The following is a 22,639-nucleotide window of genomic DNA, read 5'->3' as shown; positions in this document are numbered from 1 at the left end:
GCTGCTTTAAACAAATGCTCAAACTGAAGATAACCCAACACCACACATACCTTGACCCTCTCCATCTGTGTGCTGAACGGGTAGAGCAGCTCAAAGAGAATCAGTCCCAGAGAAAAGATATCCACCTTGTGCGAGTAGGTGTTGCCACAGATCTGAGAAGGCAAAATCAGGGTCAGGGCAATCGAGCTACTCACTGCATGCAATTATCTACAAAGTAAACGACACCCTTGCAAGTCTGCCTGTGAAGTCACCAGCCCTGTGCAGAGCTAGCTTTAAGCTGCAGCACAGGAATGTTGGCAAACTTCAGCAATGAGCACCAGGGAGCAAGGTCCTGATCCTCAGCTCCTCTGTGCTGCAAAGCAAAATGTTTCACCTTACTTAAACCTTTTGCACAAGAGTGTGTCTTTCCTCAAATAAGTGGAATCTTTTACAGTTACCTTCCTATACTGCATTAAAAGCAAGAAAAATGAAAGCATCCAGTCTGTATAATTAGCCACTATTTTTTCTGAAACAAATATATATATATAAAAATATTCATTCTGGAATCCAATTTAGCTCAAAACTCTATTTTGATGAGAAAGAATTTAAGTGACTTGATTGCAATGGTTTCTAGGTATGCCCGATGATTTTAGAGCTCCCAAAAATTCAGGGCTCTTCTGGACACTGCCAAATACAGCTTTGGAGAAGAAAGCACAAACCTGTTCTGGGCTCATGTAGAGTTTGGTCCCTACTTGTCCTGTGTGCCTGGCATAAGCTGGCATTGGGGTCAGAACTGATTCCTCCTCCTCATCTTGGTCCATAGCAGTCACCAGTCCAAAATCCCCAACCTTTACTATGTCATCCATTGTGAAAAATATATTGGAAGGCTGAGAAAACAAAAAGGGGAAAAGAAAAGAAAAAGTAAGTGACAAACAAATGTCTGTGTTCCAGTACTAACTCAGTAGCTGTTAAGGTTAAAAACACTCATTGAACTGCTGAAGGATAGCAGCTAAGAGTTGTAACTATTCAGGAAAAAGGAATTACTCCTGCATTAACCATTGTCTCTTCCTGAAACTCAGACTGCTCATTTCTTGTCATTCAGCAGAGGTTTCCCAGCAGCACACAGGTCTGCTGAGGAACATACACAGAGCCAACACTGCTGGGAGCAGCACAGCTAAGTTATCCAGCATCCACCACATGACACTTGCACACCACATGCTGCAGTTCCATCTCCTGGGCTTTTGTATTTCAATGCCTAAGTGCTAAAGTCGTTTGCTGTATTATTAACCAGCACACAGCACATCATCTTAGCGTTAAATTATAGATACAATGAGAACAAGGTCTGCTTTTCAGTGTAACTGTGCAGTTTAACATGGGAACAGCTGTTTGCATGACAGAATTAAAAGTTTACTTTTGATAGAAGCTTAAGAACTTTGCAATTCATAAAGGCATCAACAGTGATGAACTGGCTTGACTCTCCTTTAGCTTGTTTGCCACACACCACCATCCTTGGCTTAGGCTACTTATAAAAGACTGGAACAGAGATGTCCCTTGGTCAGTGTGCACATCCCAGACAGATTTCCAGAAATCTGCTTTCTGGCTGATAGAACAGCGCCCACCAAAAGAATGATTATTCCCTTGAAATATAACCACTCCAGCTGGGTTACAAATACAGACACAGAGTTTTGGGGGAAGAACAGACTGATCCTGCAAGGGGAAGGAAGCAGCAGGATGCTGTACAGGGCCAAGCTGTGAAGAGGCAGATGGTGCTGGGCAAGCTCAGAGCTCCTGGATCCTCGAGGCTGGGAGAACATGGTCCATGCTTTGCTGACATAAGCCTTGCAACAGGAGCAGGCAGACAGACAGAAGGCAATATTTTTCCACAAGATAAAGGACCACAAAGCTGACCTATTTCAAAGTCCATCTGACTTCCTCAGTTAAAGACAAACCCACTGTGTGCATGAGAAACAAGACAGAGAAAAGGTTTCTTTTTTTTAGGCAATGGCCAGCTCTGAAGGAAGCACTAGAGAAACAGCTCCACAGTGCCCACATCCTGCCTCTGAAACTGCCTTCTGAGCCAGGTCTTACCTCCCACTGTATTTCCCTGTAATGAACATCCAGCCCTTTGGAGCTGCAGTGCATTCAGGGCACAAAAGCCATTGGTCTGTAAACCCACAGCATCTCCAGGCTCTGGCTGAAGCATTTACAGAGCACCCACTCCTCAGTGCACACCCACAAAGTCTTGGTATCAGAATTTTAATGCTCAAGGAACAAACATCTCCATTAGGAGTTTGTATCCCATTGCCTTGATTTCCATTCTCTTCTAACAAACATAAATCCAGGATTTGTCTTGCCTTCTGGGGAAAAAAACTTCTCATAACAGAAAGTTTATTTCAATACTTCTCTGGCTAGATACAGACTGTCTCTGAGCAGGCTGGAACATAGTTTCTACAAATAAGGGGAATGGACTCTCTGCTATTGCAAAATACCAGCAAAACTAAACCATCAAGAACACATTTGGGAGAAAAGAAAAAAAGAGGAAGAAGCACACAGTTTTGATTTAAATCATCAGAAGAGTACAATCAAAAATAGCTATCCTCTAGTTTAGTTATCTTGCCACCTGCACAAAGAAATTTCTCTCCATATTCTTCAGTCAGAATAAGAATTCTCGTTTTTTCACAGACATGAATAAGCTTCTCACACATCTGGAATACTCTGTTTAATTCAATTAATACTGCAAAATGTATCCAAGACTGTTCTTGCAGTTCTGTGAAACTGATAATTTCTTTTGAGCTGCCAAGCATGACCGACAGCTTATCCTAGGAATAACAGTAAATTTACTTGACAGACAGACTTTTGTTCCTGCCCTTCATTTTCTTCAAAAGAATTTGAACTCTGACCTCTTTGCTTACCCACATAAATTCCTGCCATCTTGTCATTACAGTATCTCTGATTAGCAGGGGCCTAATTAATGAATTTTTAATGTGCACTGGTAATTTAAATATTTAGATTACTTCTTGGATCTTTTAATATGCTCACATAGGAATTTATTTTCACACCAATCTACCAGCTTTTGTTGGTGCCAATGGGAGCAAGAACTGGCCTCTGCTATCACTGAGCTCTGCCTGTAGCCAAGCCAGAGCAGCTCTGCAGGTTATTCACTTGTTAGTGCTGGCACCAACTCAGGGCTGCATGACCAATTTCTTGGACAAATTACAAAATTAGACGAGATCTCTTCCTAGGAGCTTCTGAGAAGTATAGAAAATAATTAAATAAACTGGCTGTTGTTTTGTCCAAATTAACACTTAACAGACAAATAAACTGGCTGTTGTTTTGTCCAAATTAACACTTAACAGACAAATAAACTTTGAGATCCAAGAATAACATCTATACAAGCATAGAAAGTTTCCTGAAGGAGGAAGTTGTTCACCCAGAGAGACTGTTTCCAAGTTGGTTATACCAAGGAAACAAAATTAAAACTCTTGTTCAAAATGCTGCCAGCACTGAACTTTTAAGATGTTCCAACAAAACACTCCACACCTGCTGATTAAGACTAACACAGTTTGAAGTGAAGATCTACATAAGGTTTACTGAACAGTGAGCTCAGTGCAGACTGCAGAGGGCTACAACTGACAGTATTGTTAAGAGAGGTTATTAATTAACATGTCTAGCAACATATTAGTACAGGGATTTAATTACTTTTATGGTCAGTTTCTCAAGCACTAAAGATTTGTCAGATAACTGGTTCAAGGTAATTGCCTAATGCTGATGGGAAAAGAAAATACTTGGAAGGGCTCACGAGTTTTTCTAACTCTGACATATCCTTTGAGAATTATTGAATCTGAACCTCCTTTTACTGACACATCTGAGATGGCATTTTTTAGCTTTTGCTTCGACTGATACCAAATTACCATCTGAGAAGCCACAATTTCAGTAATTACTCCACTGAAGTAGGGTATTAATGCCTCCTCAAACAAGCGAAGAGAAATAGAATTGTCCACATTTGGCAAAAGGGATCAGTTTCTCAAAGCTTGGCCTAATAAAACTAACTTTAGCTGGGCTCTTCAGTTAAATTTGTGTACTTGGTAACACATACTGACACTTCCAGTACTTTAAGTTGCAGCAAAATTAGGCACTAGCATAGGAAGCTCACAAGCAAAATGAAAGAAAAGGTACAAGTTACTCCTGACTTCAGTTACACTAAACACCAGAGGTGCAAAGCACCTTTCCCAATCCTCACTGTCTGGATGCTATGAGACATTAAAAACACTGGGAATCCTTCAGAAAGCTTCATTGTGATTGCTGGCATTGGCTCACAGTTTCACTCGAGGACAGTTTATGTTTCAATCCCAGAGCAGTAATACTTAATTTTTACTTTCTCTAACCAAGAGTAACACTGCTCCTTTTAGGCTGTGTTGCTATAGAAAGAAGGAAAATACCAGAATTAGAATCACAGAATTATTCAGGTTGGAAAATACTTTTAAGATCAAGTCCAACTGCAAGCTTCACATTGCCAATTATCTGCTTCACTTGAAAGAGTAGAATAGGATCCAAAATTTGTCACACAGCTTTGTCACACAGCTCAGCACTGAATAACCCTACAAAGAACACAAATTAAAAATACCATAGGACAAATGCCACTGATCTGTGCCAGGTACAAGAAGTCTTGCTGTAATAAAGACTTTAATTGCAGTGATAAGTGATGAATGTTTATTTCCTGGAGCACTGCACCTCCAGATTATTGTACAGACATTAATTCAGCTTTTTTAACACCCATGCTAAGGTCACCGAGAGGAGTCAGCTATTTTGGCAGGATTTGTCTCCAGTGCCACATTCCTCCCACATATAGCAACCTATGGATACAAACCTTGAGATCCCTGTGCATTAATCCTTTGCTATGCAGAAAGTCAACAGCTTCAGCAATCTGCAGAAAGATTTGCAGACACTCTGTCCTTTCCCTCTCCTCTATGGTGCATCTTCTGCTCATCCAGTCTTTAAGGTTCTCTTTCCTGCAGAGCTGCATCTGGATGTACAGGTACACCTTTGGAGAGGTGGGTTTCACTTTTTCTGCAGTGTTTTTAGAAAGGTCCAGGCTTAAACTTGTTGGCCTTGGAGGAGAAACAGAGAGGGGACTTCCTGAAGCAGATTTCTTGTTATCAGATTCCTTTGTACTTTTCCCTTTATCCTCAGAAGGACCCTCATTATGTGAAACATCAACTTTATCTTCCTTACTAGAGGCATTTCCACAGCCAGAATCTTCAAACACAATAGAGGAGGAGGTCCCTTCCTTCAGATGTACAACAGAAACAGCTGAAGAACAAATTTCCAAGGAGTGTCCCAGCTCATTACTATTGATAGTACTGTCTTCTACATCACAGCCTGTAAGGACACTGTCCTGAAGGTTTAATAGTGGATCTTCTGAGTAATGCAAGTCCCTGTTGTCTGTGTCAGAAAATTCCAGAGGGGAAAACTGGCTTCCAGATGAATCTGACTGACCACAGGATATCCCCACAGACCTCACCCTCTCTGCTGAAGTTGCAGTAACTTCAATGTGTTCCTTTGCTGAAAATGGCTCTGTTGTGATCTTAAATGATGGGACATCCATCGGGCTGGGAGAACTGAGTGGCCAATCAGTGCTGGAAGACAAAGGTGAGAGATCAATGCTAGAGAAATAGATTCCAATCATTCCACTAGAAATGCACTTCCAAAAGCCCAGATTTTAACAACTGCTACCCCTGATACCTGTGTCATACCACAACAAGGAATGACTACCAAGTGTGGGAATCACAATCAGGATTTAGCATCTGTGTCTTAGCAAGGATAATGTTTTCTCATTGAGACAAAAGTGTTGATAAAGGAATATTTAACAAGCTCTACTGCTTGGATTCCTAATGTGCAATCAGGCTTATCTTCAGTTCGAAAAAATCCAGCCCTTTGGAACATGCACTGCAAAGACTATTTAAAGTGCCTTGGAAGAATTACAGCTGTGAAATGTTAATTTGATGCCTGAAATATAAAGGTTGCTGTATTCTAAAAATTGTGAGGCATGTTAAGATGTTATTACGAAACCACCCAGCAGTCGTGTATTAGGCCTCATTCTATAAATACGAACATACACCCACTTTTTCCTTCTCTTCACATTCTCTAACTCCTTTATCTAATTTTCCATTTTTAACCTACTTCTACCAAGCTCCACAAATCGTCAGTCTGATTATCCCTCACGTATTTCTGCTGAAATAAATTCACTGAATTCTTGGAGTACTGTATCAGGTCCATCTAATTCAAGACAATGAAGAGGAAGAAAGCAGCAGAAAGGATCAAAGAAGGCAGAGATGCCAAAGTTTGAAACTGAATCACAGCAGCAATACTCCAATCTTCCAGTCACTGCAAGATTCAGTTACACAAGTTCAGTTAAGAACAATGTAATGTTTCCTGAGCTGAAAGAAGAACCTGAACACAAGAGAGGACCCAGAAAACAAGAACTTTATGCAGAAGGGTGATATATTTTTACCCGTTCAATCGAAAAGTTGGCAGGCTAAGTTAATAACCATCTCTCTCCTAGTCTCTCCATCATCCTGGATCCTCTACCAGTTTTCTAGCTCTCCTGACATATAATCTCAAAACTCATTTGTTAAAAAGAGCCCCATGAGTTACCTTTCATCTTTTAACCACTGCTCATCCATCTTTTCCTGCCATCTCTCAGGGGGAGCTTCCAGCCAGGCATTGAAATACCGAACAATCCCTGGATGCTCGAGCTTAGCCAAAGCCTTGACTTCTCTCATCACCTTCTCACGAGCCAGATCCCTGTGGTTTGGGGTGAGGAAAAAAAAAGACACAGTCACAAAAAGCAACAGCACAGCACAAAAATTTCTGCGAAGGAATTTAATCAAAACTGCCCCAGCAGTATACACAGGCAATAGCATTGCTTTTCACATCAAAACAAAAATATATCTTAAATTCCCCAGAGTAACTTTTTTAGTTTAGAAGTGTGGAAGAGCAGAATGTGCTTATAATGGCTCAATATTTAGTTTTCCCTTTTCACATAATTACAGGCAGCAAAAAACAAGAAGAAAAAGATCATCTTCCTCTCAACTGTTCTCAAGGATAGAAAAAAATACTTTGAACAGCAATATTCTACTGGGATGTAGAAGACACTGACACAAAAGACAGACAGCAATACCTTAGTATTTGTTTTTTAATTAGCAGTAGGTAAGGAGGTTGCATAAGGACTATTTCTGTTCTGTGGACAGAAAAGCAGGCAGCCTCCTGTCTTACTGAAGGAATTTATTTCTCTCCAAAAGACTGTAACTGGATCAAATAAAGTCTGATGGTTTTAATTAATAGCTTTGAATACGCTTGGAAAATAAGAATTTAGGCTACCTTAAATCTCTGAACAAAACCTTTACTCTTAAATAGTCATGCTTATTTACCACATTCAAAAAAATAGTAATTCTAGATTTCATAGCTTTACCCCCTCCCTCTTGCTGTTCTAACTTGAGATTTCCAGAAGCAGTGTCTCCCATCTCCCACTAAAAGGAAGTGCTGCAAGCTCTGGGTAGGGTAATTCAGCAGCATGGCTTGACCACCTATGACTGAGAGAAAAGGTAGGGGCTGTGGGACCAGAAAATGAAATAAATGGGCAAATGGAGTAAAAAAACTAGGTGAGAGAGTGAGAAAAGAAAGAGGAAATAAGTAGGAAAGGTAAGGAGAGGAAGGAGAAAAGCACATTTACAGCACTACAATAACTGGTCCTGTTAGCAAAGGCTCCATTCATTAAGGAAATCCCCATGGAGCAGCATCCTCACAAAGGGATTTGCTATGCAAGTGTTTTAGCCAAGCAGGTCACCTCTGCTGGGACTGCATATGCCAAATTCTTTCTGCCAAAACTAAGTCAGCCCCCCATTAAAAAGCATGTCATTCATCCTAATCTGGGAAATCAGTTCAGGAGCAGATGGTTCTGTGTAGGATGGGATCCCACCATTCATTCATTATTCTGTGTCCCACCCATTCATTACCTGTTGGGCAATCGGATCCTCTTGATGGCATAGTTGCAGTCATCCACTTTATTTCTGGCTTCAAAAACCACTCCAAAACCTCCACGACCCAGACACTGAATTGGTTCAAAATCTGTCAGATATCTGGGAACAGAGGGGTATGAGGAAAGGACAGAAGAAGGGAGGGAGGACAGAGAAGAAAAATGCTTAAGTACAGATAGAAAAAAAAAGTAATTTATGACCATGACTGAAGTAGTTCTGTATAGGAAAAACATGCTGAAGGACTTGCAGAATTTCTTATTTTTCCCTGCTCACTCACTGTGAGCAATTCCCTATCTATGAAATGGACATTTGCTAAATACGTACTTAGGCAGAGCCTATCAAAGGCCAGCAGAATCCATTCTGCATGCAATGCGCAATCTGAAGAGATTTTTCAGAATACCAGGTTGCATGCCTACTGGATCCTGAGTATATAACCCACATTTCTGTAGCTGAGTATTTTCTAAATCATGATTTGCCTTTAACCCTACCCCAAATAATTGCATAATGACATGCCCGTATTAAGCCTTCTACCTCAACCAACTCCTCTGTAAAACCAATAAAGGTTTAATTTCAAGTACAGACTGCTTATTCTGCAGAGTATACAAAATGTCATCCGTTTCCATTTGCCTTTCTCTGCCTTACACCATAAACACAGGAACAGATGGAGTAAACACTGATTAATACCTAGAAGGATCAATCTCCCATTTTGCACATCAGCAAGAAGTATGAGAGCAGTACTTCTGATCACATGTAACCTGGAACCTTGGCTCTCTGGAATTTCTGATACTAATCATAACTGCAATGTCCCATGAGTAATTTGTTTTCAGAGTGCTTTGTTCCAGAGTTGCTGATTATCCTGCAAAGTCAGAGGACTGGCAGTTCCTAGGTAAGAACAGGTGAACACCTACTCTTTCTATCTTCAGATCGTATTAGTAGTCACACTGATTAAACAACCTGTTTATGTTGTGTTGAACAGACCTCACCTTGACACATATCCAGAGTTCTTGGCATCACTCCAGCTGTTGTCTTTAATGTCTCCACAAGTGGGCTCATACTTACAGTCAGTCTGACACTGTGTTTCAGACTCCTTCCGCAGCTAACAAGGATTTCCAAAACAAGAACAAAACAAACAAACAAACAAAATCAACTCCTTGAGTGCCTGAGACTGGATTGTACCCTAGATATGGCATTAAATAAATATCTCCAGACACGTCAGAAGCAGTCTAATCTGCTTGCTGAAGCAGTTAAGCAAATTGTATGTGGCAGCTGGCAGCCTTCACACACAGATTAAACAATAAATTTAGGCTTTTGATTTTGTTATCTCATTAGCTATTAACTTATTAATATTACTCATTCCAAGTCCAAACTGAAAGAAACAGCTAAAATAATTCCTTCTGTACTTGGGATTCTGAAAAGAAATACTTACTCTGCTGTAAGGGTGGGGATGGAAGAGTTTGCGCACAATAAAGGTTGTGGCCACGATACAAAACACAATGGTGCCAACAATTTCTTTCCACCAGTGAAGCAGAAGAACAGGATCCTTTTTGCGAATATTCTTGTAATTTGTGTCATCAAAAAATCTAACTGTGATCTGGTTGCTACGTTTATTTCTCTCCCTCTTGTAGTAGGGTAAGTAATAACCATTATCTGTGTATAAAACACAAAGCAAGCACAGATTTACTTGCAGGTACCTACAAAACAATTTTGGCTTCTCATTAATAGGTCTTCTCAACAGATATGGGGTGTTTTTATTTCTATGCCCCATGATTTTAAACGACACATAAGCATATTCAATCCATTAAGGCTGTGGACAGCAACTAGGTCTCCCTGTCTTTAAACCAGAATATCTTCCACATGGAAAACTTGTGACAACCATCCTGAGTCTCCAGCACTGTTAGTAAATTCTGAAAAAATAAGTCCCAAGATTTTTCCACTCCTAACAATTCTCAGTGGCAACAGTAGCACACACAACAGCTCTTCAGTAGCAATTCCTGGCACTTTTGTTGTGCTTTATGTGGCATAAATTGTACCTACATCACCATCTGGAAATCCTAGTTTGGGCAATAATTTCCTAGTTCATTAACTGTTAAAAAATACACATATTTAAGGTCAAACAAATGGTCATTTATTGAAATTGACAGATAATAAAACGTGTGTATTTGAAAATCTTCAAGGTCTGGAACTTCACCTACCATAAGGGTACTGCAGGACTGACAGTGCTCCATTGCTGTATTCCTCATGAGAATACTTGTCATTGCTGAGACACTTATCAAACTCATCAGAGCCCACCAGCACTGGAGTCCTGGAAGGAGAATCTAAGCATAGAAAAGATAAAATTTTCTGAGCTTTATTTCAAGTACCGACTGCTTATTCTGCAGAATATGTAAAATGTCAATTGTTCGTAAAATTCCATTCTCACATTTATTTTAATAAGAACTCCAATTGCATAATCTTACAAAATGCCTCTTGAATCAGGCCAAGGGAAGTAAATTTCATAGAAGGAAACATGAAAAAAGTACTTTAAGGTAACAGTTACTTAATAATTCTTCCCCTTGATAAGTCAATTCACTCATATTCACATCACTGCAAAAAACTTCCTTCTTTTTGCTGAAAATTTTGATTAAGAAGACCCAAAATTTCATTGCTAACAAAGACCCTGTCAAATCCATAGTAAAAGAAAACAGACCTTAAACATTCAATTAGAAAAAAAATTAACACTTAATAAGGCACAGAGATATTCCTGCAGTATTTTACAGTTGGAAACATCAGACTTGAAACACACTGGAAATCAGAAAGATGTCCTGTCTTTTCTGAGCTAAGGTAATAAATGAAACTCTGAATTGTTACTTACGGATTAAAGGTTTCCATTTGATTTTGGGAAGAGGAATAATTGCATTATCATTCCTGGATTCCAGAGCCTTTGGGCTGGTTGGGAACTTCTTAGAAATTCTGACTGATGATTGAAGATACAACTGGCCCCTGAACATACCTAAGTAAAAATCAAGGAAGTGTATTAGTCTTCAGATTTGGTTCTCTTCACTCCTGGAATAAAACTGCCTGGTCAAAATACATGGTTAAAAACATTTCTGAAAATAATCCTTCGTATTCTGAGAACCTGAGATACTGCCTCTAGATAAATTCAAGTAATATCTCTTCTTTGTTCTAGGAAAGCAAGAGTTCAGGACATCTCATTTTTACTGCTGGAAAGCTGGTGCTACAGGAAAATGCCAACAATTTTTAAGAGCTATAAAGAAGTTTGGGATTTGTAGAAGTAAGACCTCATTCGAACTTCCTACCCTTGTTAATGCTGCACAAAGCAGTCATCACCAGGAAGGCTGGAACAATCTGGCTTCTTCCTAGTGTTCTTCTTTATCTGTTATTCTAACCATTAACTGGAAAGCTACAAGGTGCAAAGACAGAGAAAAAGGCTAAGGCAAACCAAGTCTTAGAAAACTAAAGCACATTTACCTCCCACAGACAAGATAGCTGAGGAAGAGGACCTCGAGCCTCTCTATTTCAAATTGTCACAAACCACATCCAATGAATCCTGACAGCTGGATGAAAACTAAGCCATGTAAAATTTTATCTGAATTTTCCTTTACAGTAAGTTACTCCAATCAGTGTACAAATTAATGGGCAATAAGGCTGCTTTGTTAGCTGTCAACCTGTCTTCTAAAGTTTCAAGACTTTTACTCATCTCCAGTGTACTGAAACTACAAAGCAATGAATATTTCAGAATCGAAATGGAAAAGATTTATGGGGTTGAAATCTACAAAAAGATTTGCTTTATTACAACCTCAACAGAGAAATCAGTAACGTTTACTACAGAAAATGCTGCAGTTGGTGTCTCACCCAAATAGACACTGGATTCTGTGGCCCCTCTGGCAGCTTCCACAAGATCTTCTTCATCTTCCAGTATCTCATTATTTGCTGTGTAACTCGTGTCATCAAACAGACTGATTGGAATTACTTTGCCATCCTTAAGCAGCCATGCAGAAGCAATTGGAGTGCAAAACTGAAGGCGAGAGAGGTAATTGGAAAATTAATGTTGTATTAATAAGTTATTAAATAAGAATAATAAAAAACAAAGTGCTTAAACTTCTTGCTTAAATTTTTTAATGCAGCAGCTGAAAGTCAGAACTTCAGTTAAAAAAATACAAGCAGATGTGTGCTCCTTTACAAAGACAGTGCCTGAAACCAAAGATGAAAGACATCTTCAGAACATCTACTTTTGTGATATTTAATATTCTGTCTTTCCCCCTACCTGGTATTCCCATTCCAGATGTCCTCCTCGTCTGTTAAAAGCCATCACCTTCCAGTCAGCCACGGAGACCTTTATCACTGTGTCTTTCATCATAGCTTCCTGCTCATCCACATCTGAAATAAGTTTTGTTTCTTCTTTGTTCATAGATGATTTAAAATTGCTCTCAATGTATCCTGCTCTGGTTTCCATATCTGGGACATAGCGTAGCTCAAAGTGACCAACACTGAAATTCCACCTCAAAGAAAAAGAGAAACAGCTTTGGAGAAACAGTTTTTATATTCTGAGGAAGTCCCAAGTCCTCTGTGCAGAAGATTTCTAAACTGAATTACCTATATTTGGCCCATATTTTCACAGTAAATTCTCAGACTGTCAAATGAACAAAACTGTACCAGGAGGGGAGTGCTAATCCAGAACATAAATCAGACAAGCTGAGAAATGCTTTCCAACATGATGGGTGAACTGAGAAAAAAAGCTGGTAAAGTAGGACCAATGACATGAAAGCTTTAGTGTACGAAGGGGGAAATTAAAATCATCAAGTACTACAGCTGGGTCTGCTTAGGAAGAAAACATTCTGTAGCAGATGAAAGCAGTAAGTACAAAGCTGTTAGGAAGCAGTGTTCTAACAAGCCATTTTTCTCTTCACTAATTAAGTGGATTTAACTGGAAATGAAAGATTTTTCAAACTGAGAAAGGGACAATGCTTTTTTTGTTTAACCCCACATACAACCTAACACAGATCCCTTGACAGGTACTTCATGAAACCAGGACTGCTCATGTCCCATATGTTAACACCAAAAAAAGACAAACGTGTAATGAAATATGTAAGGAGCACAGTTTTCTTGCACAGCAAAAAACTCTTCAATTCTTGTAAACCTACAAAGATATAGATGGGAAAAGTATGGCATGTTTGGACAGCATGAAGGGGTAAATATTTCTTGAACAGTATGTTCAGGTACCTAAAACTTCTTATCAGTCTCGCAACCACCAGGAGCCCAAATTGGCTCTTTAAAGAATTTACAGCCTTATGGTAAAAGTTTGGCGCATTTTATACATTTGGTTGATTTATTAAAGATGTTTCTTTCTCTGGGTTAAAACCGCAAATGTTTCTTGTCACCAAGGAAAGCACCTCTGCTTTTCATCACAAATATAGGAGGATTCTGGGACACAAGACTAAATACTAGGATTTTGACACACCTCTCCTGGCTAATATCTGTCTCCAAAAAACACAGAAACCAAGATTTATTCTCTCAGACATCTGATGTGTTAATCTACTGAGTTCTCATTAGGTTCTCTCTGATAGGCTACATATTCACAACCTGTCACATCCTGCTGCAAACAGAAGAGGGAGCAGGGGAACAGGGAATGACTGGCTCTCCACTATGTTGCTGGGCAGTTACTTGTATCTATGTACAGAACCCAGCTTTTTAAGTCTGTGTTTTATGAAGTCGGTTTGTTTTTTTTTTTCCCCAGCAAATACATGTCTGTAATTTTACAGAAATCTTGATGTTATTAAAACATCAATGTGACAGTGTTAGAAAAATCACAGCTTGAGCCAATTTCTATGGCTTAGAAAGAACAGACCACCTACATTTTGGGATGAACAACATAAATTTAAGAATGATTTAAAATAAAAGTTTAAGACTTTATGTGTAACCCCTCTCCCCAGTGACAGTTACCATTGGTAGGTGAAGAATCTTAAAGTGAGTAGATTATAGGAAGACTTTTAAACCTCTTGTACAAAAGCAACAGTTAGAACAAACATTATAGCGACATTTGCCTTGTGCAGCAGAGCAGTCACAAACTCTTCTGAGGTGAGCAAGGACAAGGGAAGCAACTGTGATCTGACTGCTATGTTTTCTGTCTCACCATCTCTACGGGGCTGTTCTGAACAGTTGCCAGACTCACTTTTCATTGCCACTGCGTGGCCCCACAGCCCGGACGGTTTTCTGGGTGCGGTGCAGCAGCAGCGTCTCCTCCTGCTCCGTCTCCTCATCGTCCCAGCGGCGGCAGCCCACGGCTGAGCAGATGTACTTCACCTGGGGGACAAGGCAGGCTCACATGTGTGACTTCAAAACAAGTACCATCAACAGCAACATTCCAAGCTAGCAATCCTTCCCTACAGCCTGTTCTTGGCTGGAACTCCATGACTTTAGATGTTTGACTGGAGGGATGTTGAAAAGGCTGGTTTAAGAGATAATGGCTTTTCAGAAAGAATAAACTTTCTGGAATCCTTTGAAAGTTCAGTCTGTGGTATTTTGACTACCATTTGACTGTATTTTCCATGTACTTCTAACACAAAGAAATCTGAGCTCTCTCTTTTCCCACTATTTCTATGGACATCAAAAAAACATTCCTGCAAGATCCACAGCATAATTCTGCTTTCATGTCATATTTGTCTCAGCAAAACTCTATCAGCTTCAAATTAAGTACTACTGACTTATATAAAATACCACAAAGCCTCTCTCCTTTGCCTTGTCAGCTATTAAAAGGAAAAGAAAACCTTAATGAACTCTCACAGTCACACAGTTTCCAACAGTCCCAAGCTCAAACAGAATTTGCATTATATGGGCAATGGCAGAGAGATAAAACTGCCCAAACTCTTAGGAAGGAAGAGTCAGGAACTACTTCCTCTAAGAGGCAGCTTTGCTACTGTCAACATAAGCCAGGAATCAAAACAGAAATGGAAACTTCCTCCTCTGAGCACTAAAAGGTGAGAAGCCTGTTGGTGCACAGAGCCCTCTGCTACCAGTGAGAAACTCAAAAGGAATTAATGAACTCTGTTTTGGGTCTATGCTCTTTGTCATTAGTGATGATTCCACACCACACCACAGAAGTGTTCCACATTAAAATGTATCATAAAAATAAAAAAAAATAACAACCCACCCTGACTTTGTTGAAAACAAAGCTTTAAAATTTTTAAACTGAATCTATTTTTCAACTTGTTTTAAAATGCAATGTTTCTGAAACACCAAATGTCTGTTCTTCACTACACAAAGTATCTAGAAGCACTTCAATGACATCTGACATTTAACTTAACTTTTAAATATGAATTTAAAATATAAGAACTTCTTCTGATAGTAAATAAACTGACAACAACTAAAAGTCCTTAAGTTTAGTATATGTTGAATTTTTTCTCCTCTCATTAGTTATGAAAAATCTGAAATTAGTTGCAAAACAGGTGTCACCTAAAGCATTAACTGATACACAGTGAGCTGAACTGCAAAGTCTACTTCAAGCAGAGCCAGATGATAAAGCTGAACTCCTCCCACAGAAAGGGGTCATCCCTCTTTATCCTGTCACTATGCTCTGGTGACAAACCTGCTGTCCCTTCCCTTGTGCTGGCTCTGGCACTCCCTGATCCTCTGCCACAGCTAAGGCGGCACAAAACTAATTCAGTAAAAAGTGAACAGTGCTCTGCTGGGTTAGCAAATGGTGAGACAAGGGTTAAAGCCAGCACAGGGGGCAGAGCAGGAGCTCCCAGGCAGGAGGACACTGCAGTGCTATGCCACCTACTGCAGCCCACCAAGCTCAGGTTCTGCCCTTTTGTGCCTGAGCTGCACACACCACAGTTTAAACCTCAGGAGTTACCTGTTTGCAAGGCCGAGCTCAGACACAGACACAAAACACCTTTTTCGGCTCTTACCTTCCCTGAATAGGAGCTCAGGCCATAGGTGGTCAAAGACTTTCCCCCAACTAAGACAACGTCCTCGCCGAATTTGTAGGATGACTCAAGAAGAGACTCAACCGTGAAAGGAACAGCTTCCATGCTCTCTCGATCCCGATCCCACTGGAAGAGGTCCCCATCCAAGGAAGGGATAATTATCTTGTTTCCAAACACCTAAAATAATTGAATTCAAGGTTAGCTATGATTTAACCATAATTTTATCAAAACACACAGACCACAAATGGCAGCAGAAATGCTGTATAAGCAAGTCCAGTGCATTATGCTCCAGTGTCCTAATGGTTTCGAATCTCAGAGTCCTATTTTCCAAAGTTATACTGAAGACAGAAAACTTTCAAGGCATTCAAATCAAATCCATATTTCACTATTCTTAGTTTAAAAACAGTTCAGTGTGTGACACTTCTTCAAAACATTTGAAAGCTTGATGAGTTGACAGGTTTCATCCAAAGCTGCAGAAAATATGATGTGGGTTGAAGCATTCTCCAAGAGACAGGCACTGGTTAAAGTGCAAAGTTTTGCAGATTACTTGTGATAGTTTCAAGATAGAGTAATTTTAAAAGTACAACTGAGGCTGTTTTCACAATTAATATCTATTCCAGAATATCCAACATTCTGTAAAGCAGAGATAGAAATTATCACTGAGATCAGAACACACATTTCACCTTTGTCTCTCCTGACAATTACATCCGACAACTCAGAATTTATCTTTAAGCACACCATTCCTTTAAAAATTGCCTGGCTTTTCCCTAAGCACACAAGTAGAGAAAAAGAATCTTCATTGGGATACAACATTTCATCCATTACACAGAGATTTTCAAGGAGATCCTAGCTCAGAAGTATGAGTCATTGACAGTCAGTACTAAGGGACTTATTAAGAAACTCATTATCAGCATGATGGACCATAACTAATGCTGTGGAGCCACAGTGGCTGTGTCCACCAAGAACAGTGAGAAACTGTAATCCACATAATCTTAGCTTCTGAGGATATGGATTAACATGGGATGTTTTAGTGCTTTTTCAGAACCTCTGTCCATTTGGGCAGTATCCTACAATATAATTACATTAAATTTGGATACTTGACACATTAGGAATTAAAGATTGCTTCTGGTACATGGGTACTAGTCACTTGGAAAAAAATATTCTTGCTCAGACTCCAAGGCATAGATGTGTATTACAAAGTGGTACAAAAGATGCAGAAGGTTCCCTGTTGTTATCATTTCTGGAGCCACTGTGAGGATCTGAAACCACATCTTCTGCATGATTCAAATTTCATATAACATGGAACTTTTTATTCCTCTAATTGGGTCAGAGTCAAGAAACAGCACTAAGCAAAGTTGGGATTCACCTGAACAGGGAGGGAAAGACAGATGTTGTAGGTGTGTGCATGTCATGACTAATATCTCCTCATACACTGTTCAACACACCTATTTAAAGAGAAAAATTCAGATGAGTTACCCCACACTGCTGGTCTTTAAGATCCCTAAAGGATCCAACACAGATGCTTTCCAGCTTTGAAAAGCCTCATGATGACAGACAATTGAAATAAAAACTCCTCTCAGGAGCACAATGTGTAATTGAAGAGATGATAAAAATAAACTCCTGAGATTAGCTGTGAAGCTCTTTACAAAGCAAAACTAGGTGTGTTCTTTCCCTCTCAGATATTTACCTTATGGCAATAAAGGCCAAACATCCTGGAAAAGACATTGCCTGTAATACACAAATGATGCATTATGGCTTAATACTGGGGAGGAAAAATAAATACACACAGCTCTACACACACACACACAGAAATAAACCAACAAAAAAGCAAATATTCTGGTAGGGCAGAGGGTGTCATTGTAGAGATCACCTGATTGGTGAACAAAAGAAAGCAAACAAATATGGTTTATACAAACATTCATATTCAAGAGAAACTGAGAAACAATAGACTGGGAGGATTTGGAAAACACCCTTTTTAAAACCAAAATGCCAGTTCCAAAATTGCAGCTGTAACCATGGTGGAAGCACCTTGTTAAAACATTCAACACAGAGGAGTAATACTACAGAATGTTTCTGTAATACATTCTTTCAGAAGCCCATAATAATTCTGATGACAACTTTTCGCCTGTGCAGCTGTTACTTTGCATTAACAAATCCTCTGAATGGATCTGCACATGATCCATACACAGGCAAGTAGTCTGAAGGCCCATGACAGTATGAGATACTCTGCTCCAAGGGCTGGAGACCATTCCATGGTTTGTGAACAATGGAGACAGTGGGGTAAACTGCCCAGGAATTGCTGCTGAGCAAGGAAGATTCTCTGTGGGCAACTGCAAGCTCTGGGGACAGCATGACACATTTCACCTTAAGTGCCTCCCCTGTCCCAAAGTTCTTGCTCCGGGGCCCGAGCAGGAAATTTTCCATCAGCAAACAACACACACACATTGGCCATTTCTAGGAACCACACCAAAATTTCCAAGATGCATGGAGCTGTCTCAGCAACACACACCTCCCAATATATGGATCAAATAATACGAAGATTCCCTGGCAGTGGCTCTCTGCCTGCCTGCCTGCCTGTTAGAACCTCGGTCCCCATAAACTGCAGAGCACAGGCGACACTGCTGGTCAGCTCTGCTGATCCCCTGTCTGTGCTGCCAATCTTGGGGCATCCACAGGAGCAGCACGTGCTGGGTGACACTGGGAGGGAAAAGCTGAGAGAAGACACAGCTACTGTCCATGAGGAAAGGGAACACAGGCAGCCCGAGGAGCTGCTGCAGCGAAGGACAATGCCAGAGTGGGAGTGGATAAGGTTAAACTGACCCTAACTGCAAGTGAGGCATTTGGGTTACTAACCATCACAAATGAGCTATTTCACTACAGAAACAGAGGAGGGTGAAAAAAAACCACCTTCTTTTAAAATGACTCTATCTATAAATGGATTACAAGACACAGCGCTGACAGCACCTGATTACCACGAAGATCTTTTAAGAAAAAAGCTTTATGTGAAGAATGGGGCAGGTATGCAAATGTGCCACTTTGCAGGTGCCAACACACATGTGTAACAAAAGGCATTTGTGGCCACACTTGTGGTGAGATCTGTTTTCAAAAGAGCAGTTCAGCCAGAGGTTTCAGAAGGACATTAATAACAATAACTATCTGAATTATGCAGCTCATTCTCTAGTACAACAGAAGCAGAAAAGGGACTTTCCTTGAAAGTACTAGCAACTAGCATCGGCATGCAGCTCAGGTAAAGGAATGACATCACCCTGTATCTCAAAAGCATTACCTCATCTCCTAATCCAAGGAGTGAGTCACCCAGGCAGTCAGCTGCAAATCTCTTGGCACAGAAAATGTAGGTTACCACGATGCACTTACACATTCCTCTGATCTGTCAATGTAAATAGCTATTTGTTCAGCTTCACTGGTCAGCAATATGGCACATAATTGTTAAGTGGCTTGTCTTTCAGAAGTAACACTTAAAAAAAGCCCCCACATTAACTGTGGAGCCCTAACCGAGCCGCTGCTCTTTTGCTCATTAAGAGTTTGCAGCCCAAGTTCTCCATTGGCTCTGCGCGGGGCTCTGCAGCCCTATCAGCGGCGCGGGCTGCGCAATCTCCAGGCCGACGGGTGAGGTAATGCAGTTTCTAAAAAGCTTCCACAAAAAAGCAAAAAGGCATAACGATCCGGAATGGCACACGCTTCCAGGGAATTTGCTGTCTAGACTCTTTACTGGAAAGGAGGGCACCGTACGCCAGGTGCCACGGCAGGTTGATGGGCGCAGGAAGGCGCTGATTTATAGCGGTGGAGAGAAGAGAAACAGAAAGAAAAGGAGAATTTGTGTAAACAGAGATCAAAACAAGCTGAAGTACTAAAGCTTCCAGGAGTTGTTTAACAGCAGGCGTGACATTCTACCCCCTTCCTAAGGCTCTTTATCGTCTGAAACAAAAATCAAGCCTGCTCACGTGCAGACACATCTGAGCCAAGTCTGGTGCCAAAACAGTCAATATTATTGTTTACAGATGGGTTGGACCATCTACTAACTCCAAGGAAATAACCACGCACAAGTGAAATATTTTCCTTAAAATAGGATTTTATGTCTTCATGTTTTTCTAACACTTCTGCTTGTAGTTTTCAAATCTTACTGTTACTATAAGCTGCAAGAGCTTCATTCCAGTTACTAATTAACTAAGACCAACCTACATGATCTTAAACGATAAGGGTACTAGTTTTTTTCCCCCTCTATGATTATCCTTACAATAGGATCACTGTAGCAAACAGGATCAAAGCCAACATCAACCATGCTCTTAAGAAAACTACTTCTCACTGAGAACTATGTCTTTTAAGACTCGTTAAAATTAATCTAGGCAACATATTAAAAGTCACATATGGCAGCTTTATAATGAAGGGTAGAAACAAGTCTGCACAAAGAAATCTGGGAAAGTGAAAGCAAGCTGGTATGCTCCACATTAAAAAAACAAACAAACAAAACCACAAATCCATAGACAGGCAGTAACATAGGTATCCCTATTGTAAATGTTGACAGATTTTTCAGGTAATACAGATATACATACACACAATTTTTGAGATGTCCCTAGTTTAGGCTGGTCTGGAACTCATTTATTGTCTGCTCTTTTTTGTTATGCATGCAGGAAGGTTTATCTGCACAGAGCCATGGGTTTATGACTTCCTCCCAACAGAAGAGGTTATTTCTCCTCTTCACCTTAGATTTCAGGATGCTGATTCATCTGTTTTGCCTCCAGCGACCTGCAGAAATCCCGAAGCAGAGGGCACTACAAGGATGACAGTGTACTGTTACTAACAGGCAAACCCTAATCAAGCAGCAGCACACTGGGATGAAGGGGTCAACTAGAGCCTTTGAACTTCTGCAAGGCCCCTCTTCCTTAAGAGAACAAAGACTCAGACACAAGCATAATCTTGAAAAACAGAGGCTGTTGAGCTATTCCACTGCCTAAAGCACTGGTAAAAGAGCAAAGTATTCTTAAAAACATACAGGGCTGTTCAATTCAACTAGCCAGGAAAAACAAAAATTGAGTGTGAAGGGAAGTCCATGATTTACATCAGTAAAACAACCTGAGACATGTTCAAGGGCAATGAGGAAGCTGAGGCAGGAAATACCAACAGACAGATTGTTTGTCTAGAAAAATTTTCCTTCTTGTGAGTGCCATTGGTTCTGATCTCAGCACTACACTTGTTTACAAAGTGCATACCTGTCCTGACCACCTCCTGTGCCTGTTAAGCACCGAACATTGCCCAAACGGATGGTGAGAAAGGCTGCACCTGGACATCAGCTAATCAGTATTTTATTGAGCTGTTTACAGAGGTGGGATTAGGTGGCCTTCCCCCTCTGCAGAGGTGAGAGCCAGCCAGTGCCAGGGCGGCACATCAGAGAAATAGGTTTCATCACAGCTGGGGTGTGACAGCCTGAAAGAGCACACCAGGTCTGCACAGCAACAGTGAGAGGAGATGTTTCTCAGAGCTCAGGCTGATCTGTACCATCAGGCTGTACGGCTCACCCAGCAACAGTTCACAGCATCTATCGACTGACCAAACCTGGTCCCTGGCTCCTGCCTACATTAAGTACCTTATGACACAAGTTTGTATCTATTACAGTCTTTCTTCTCCTTCCATCATCCCCAAACTCCACAAGCTGGTAGTTTCGATTTCATTTTCCATTAATACATGGAAAAGAGTAATAAATTCAACTTTTGTGGGCCTGTATTTTCTGTATGATGTGTGAAGTGATGCTGTAACCCTGTGCCTGGATGAGTACTAGAGAACTCATTTCAAAACTCCTTTCTTCTCTCTCTTCAAAGCAACACCTGCAACATCCTCCCGAGAACTTTAATAAAAGACTAGAGCTGGTATCTCTGTCATGATTCTACACTTCAGATCTTAAAATCTGATCAGGTGTAAGGGGTCCTGACAAAACTGTCTTTTACATCAACAGTGTAAAAAGCAATAGAAGACAGGAGCACAGCAGCTTGAGACTTAAACTCTCCTTTCCAGCATCAGGGACACAGTACCTTGTTCAGCTTGAGTTTGCCCTTAAAGGAATTATTCCTGCTCTGCCCTCCCCTGAAGGGCTATACAGGAAATCTGAGGAATTGCAGTGTGCTAACTAGACCTCCCCAGCTTCAAAAGAGATCAGGAACCCAATACTGTTTGCTGTGCAATCACACAGACCTTTCCTCTGAAGACAAGCAAACTGAAACACCACCGTTACTTTAATCATAATCAAACAAGACTTGAGGTTTTGAGATACAGAGATGCCAGCCTGCTCTGCTGCCATGGTAACAGACTTTTAAAAACTGTTCTCCTTAATAATAATAAAAAAACCCAACTGCACGGTGCTTTAGGACTTTATTTTGACATTATTCCATCCCCCTCTTTTACATGGCAAGTTTTATTAATAAGACTGCAAGTCTTCTGAAACTTAAGAGCAGTGCTTTCTGAGGCAAACTGGTACTGCTGCTACCGAAACCATTGCTGAGCTCCTTGAAACTAACAGCACATAAGGGAATGGATTAATGGGAAAAAAAAAAAAATCACCCAAAGCCTTGTCTTTCCAGAAATAGGCCCTGTACAGAAGTTCATCAGCAACCATGGCAAAATTGGTATTGTATTTTGGTTTGCATGGCAAAGCTTTGGTATTGGGGGACTACAGGGGTGGGAAGAACC

General features: G+C 40.4%; 1 protein-coding gene across 1 annotated transcript in view; it reads right to left on the bottom strand.

Moving 5' to 3' along the window:
• EIF2AK3 (eukaryotic translation initiation factor 2 alpha kinase 3) overlaps window positions 1-22,639 on the bottom strand; it is a 41,487-nt gene that overhangs the window by 3,816 nt on the left and 15,032 nt on the right. Inside the window, exons 3-15 of the mRNA XM_014876194.2 lie at window positions 15,923-16,117; window positions 14,185-14,315; window positions 12,280-12,514; window positions 11,868-12,030; window positions 10,867-11,004; window positions 10,208-10,330; window positions 9,442-9,662; window positions 8,999-9,111; window positions 7,995-8,117; window positions 6,634-6,783; window positions 4,847-5,615; window positions 699-866; window positions 51-152 (exon numbers count right to left, since the gene is read on the bottom strand). Coding sequence (XP_014731680.2) covers window positions 51-152; window positions 699-866; window positions 4,847-5,615; window positions 6,634-6,783; window positions 7,995-8,117; window positions 8,999-9,111; window positions 9,442-9,662; window positions 10,208-10,330; window positions 10,867-11,004; window positions 11,868-12,030; window positions 12,280-12,514; window positions 14,185-14,315; window positions 15,923-16,117 — 2,631 coding nt within the window. The remainder of the gene's footprint in view (window positions 1-50; window positions 153-698; window positions 867-4,846; window positions 5,616-6,633; window positions 6,784-7,994; window positions 8,118-8,998; window positions 9,112-9,441; window positions 9,663-10,207; window positions 10,331-10,866; window positions 11,005-11,867; window positions 12,031-12,279; window positions 12,515-14,184; window positions 14,316-15,922; window positions 16,118-22,639) is intronic.

This window comes from Sturnus vulgaris, chromosome 4 (assembly GCF_052056855.1).
Source record: "Sturnus vulgaris isolate bStuVul1 chromosome 4, bStuVul1.hap1, whole genome shotgun sequence".
NCBI lineage: Eukaryota > Metazoa > Chordata > Aves > Passeriformes > Sturnidae > Sturnus > Sturnus vulgaris.
This window is presented reverse-complemented; position numbering and strand designations above follow the sequence as displayed.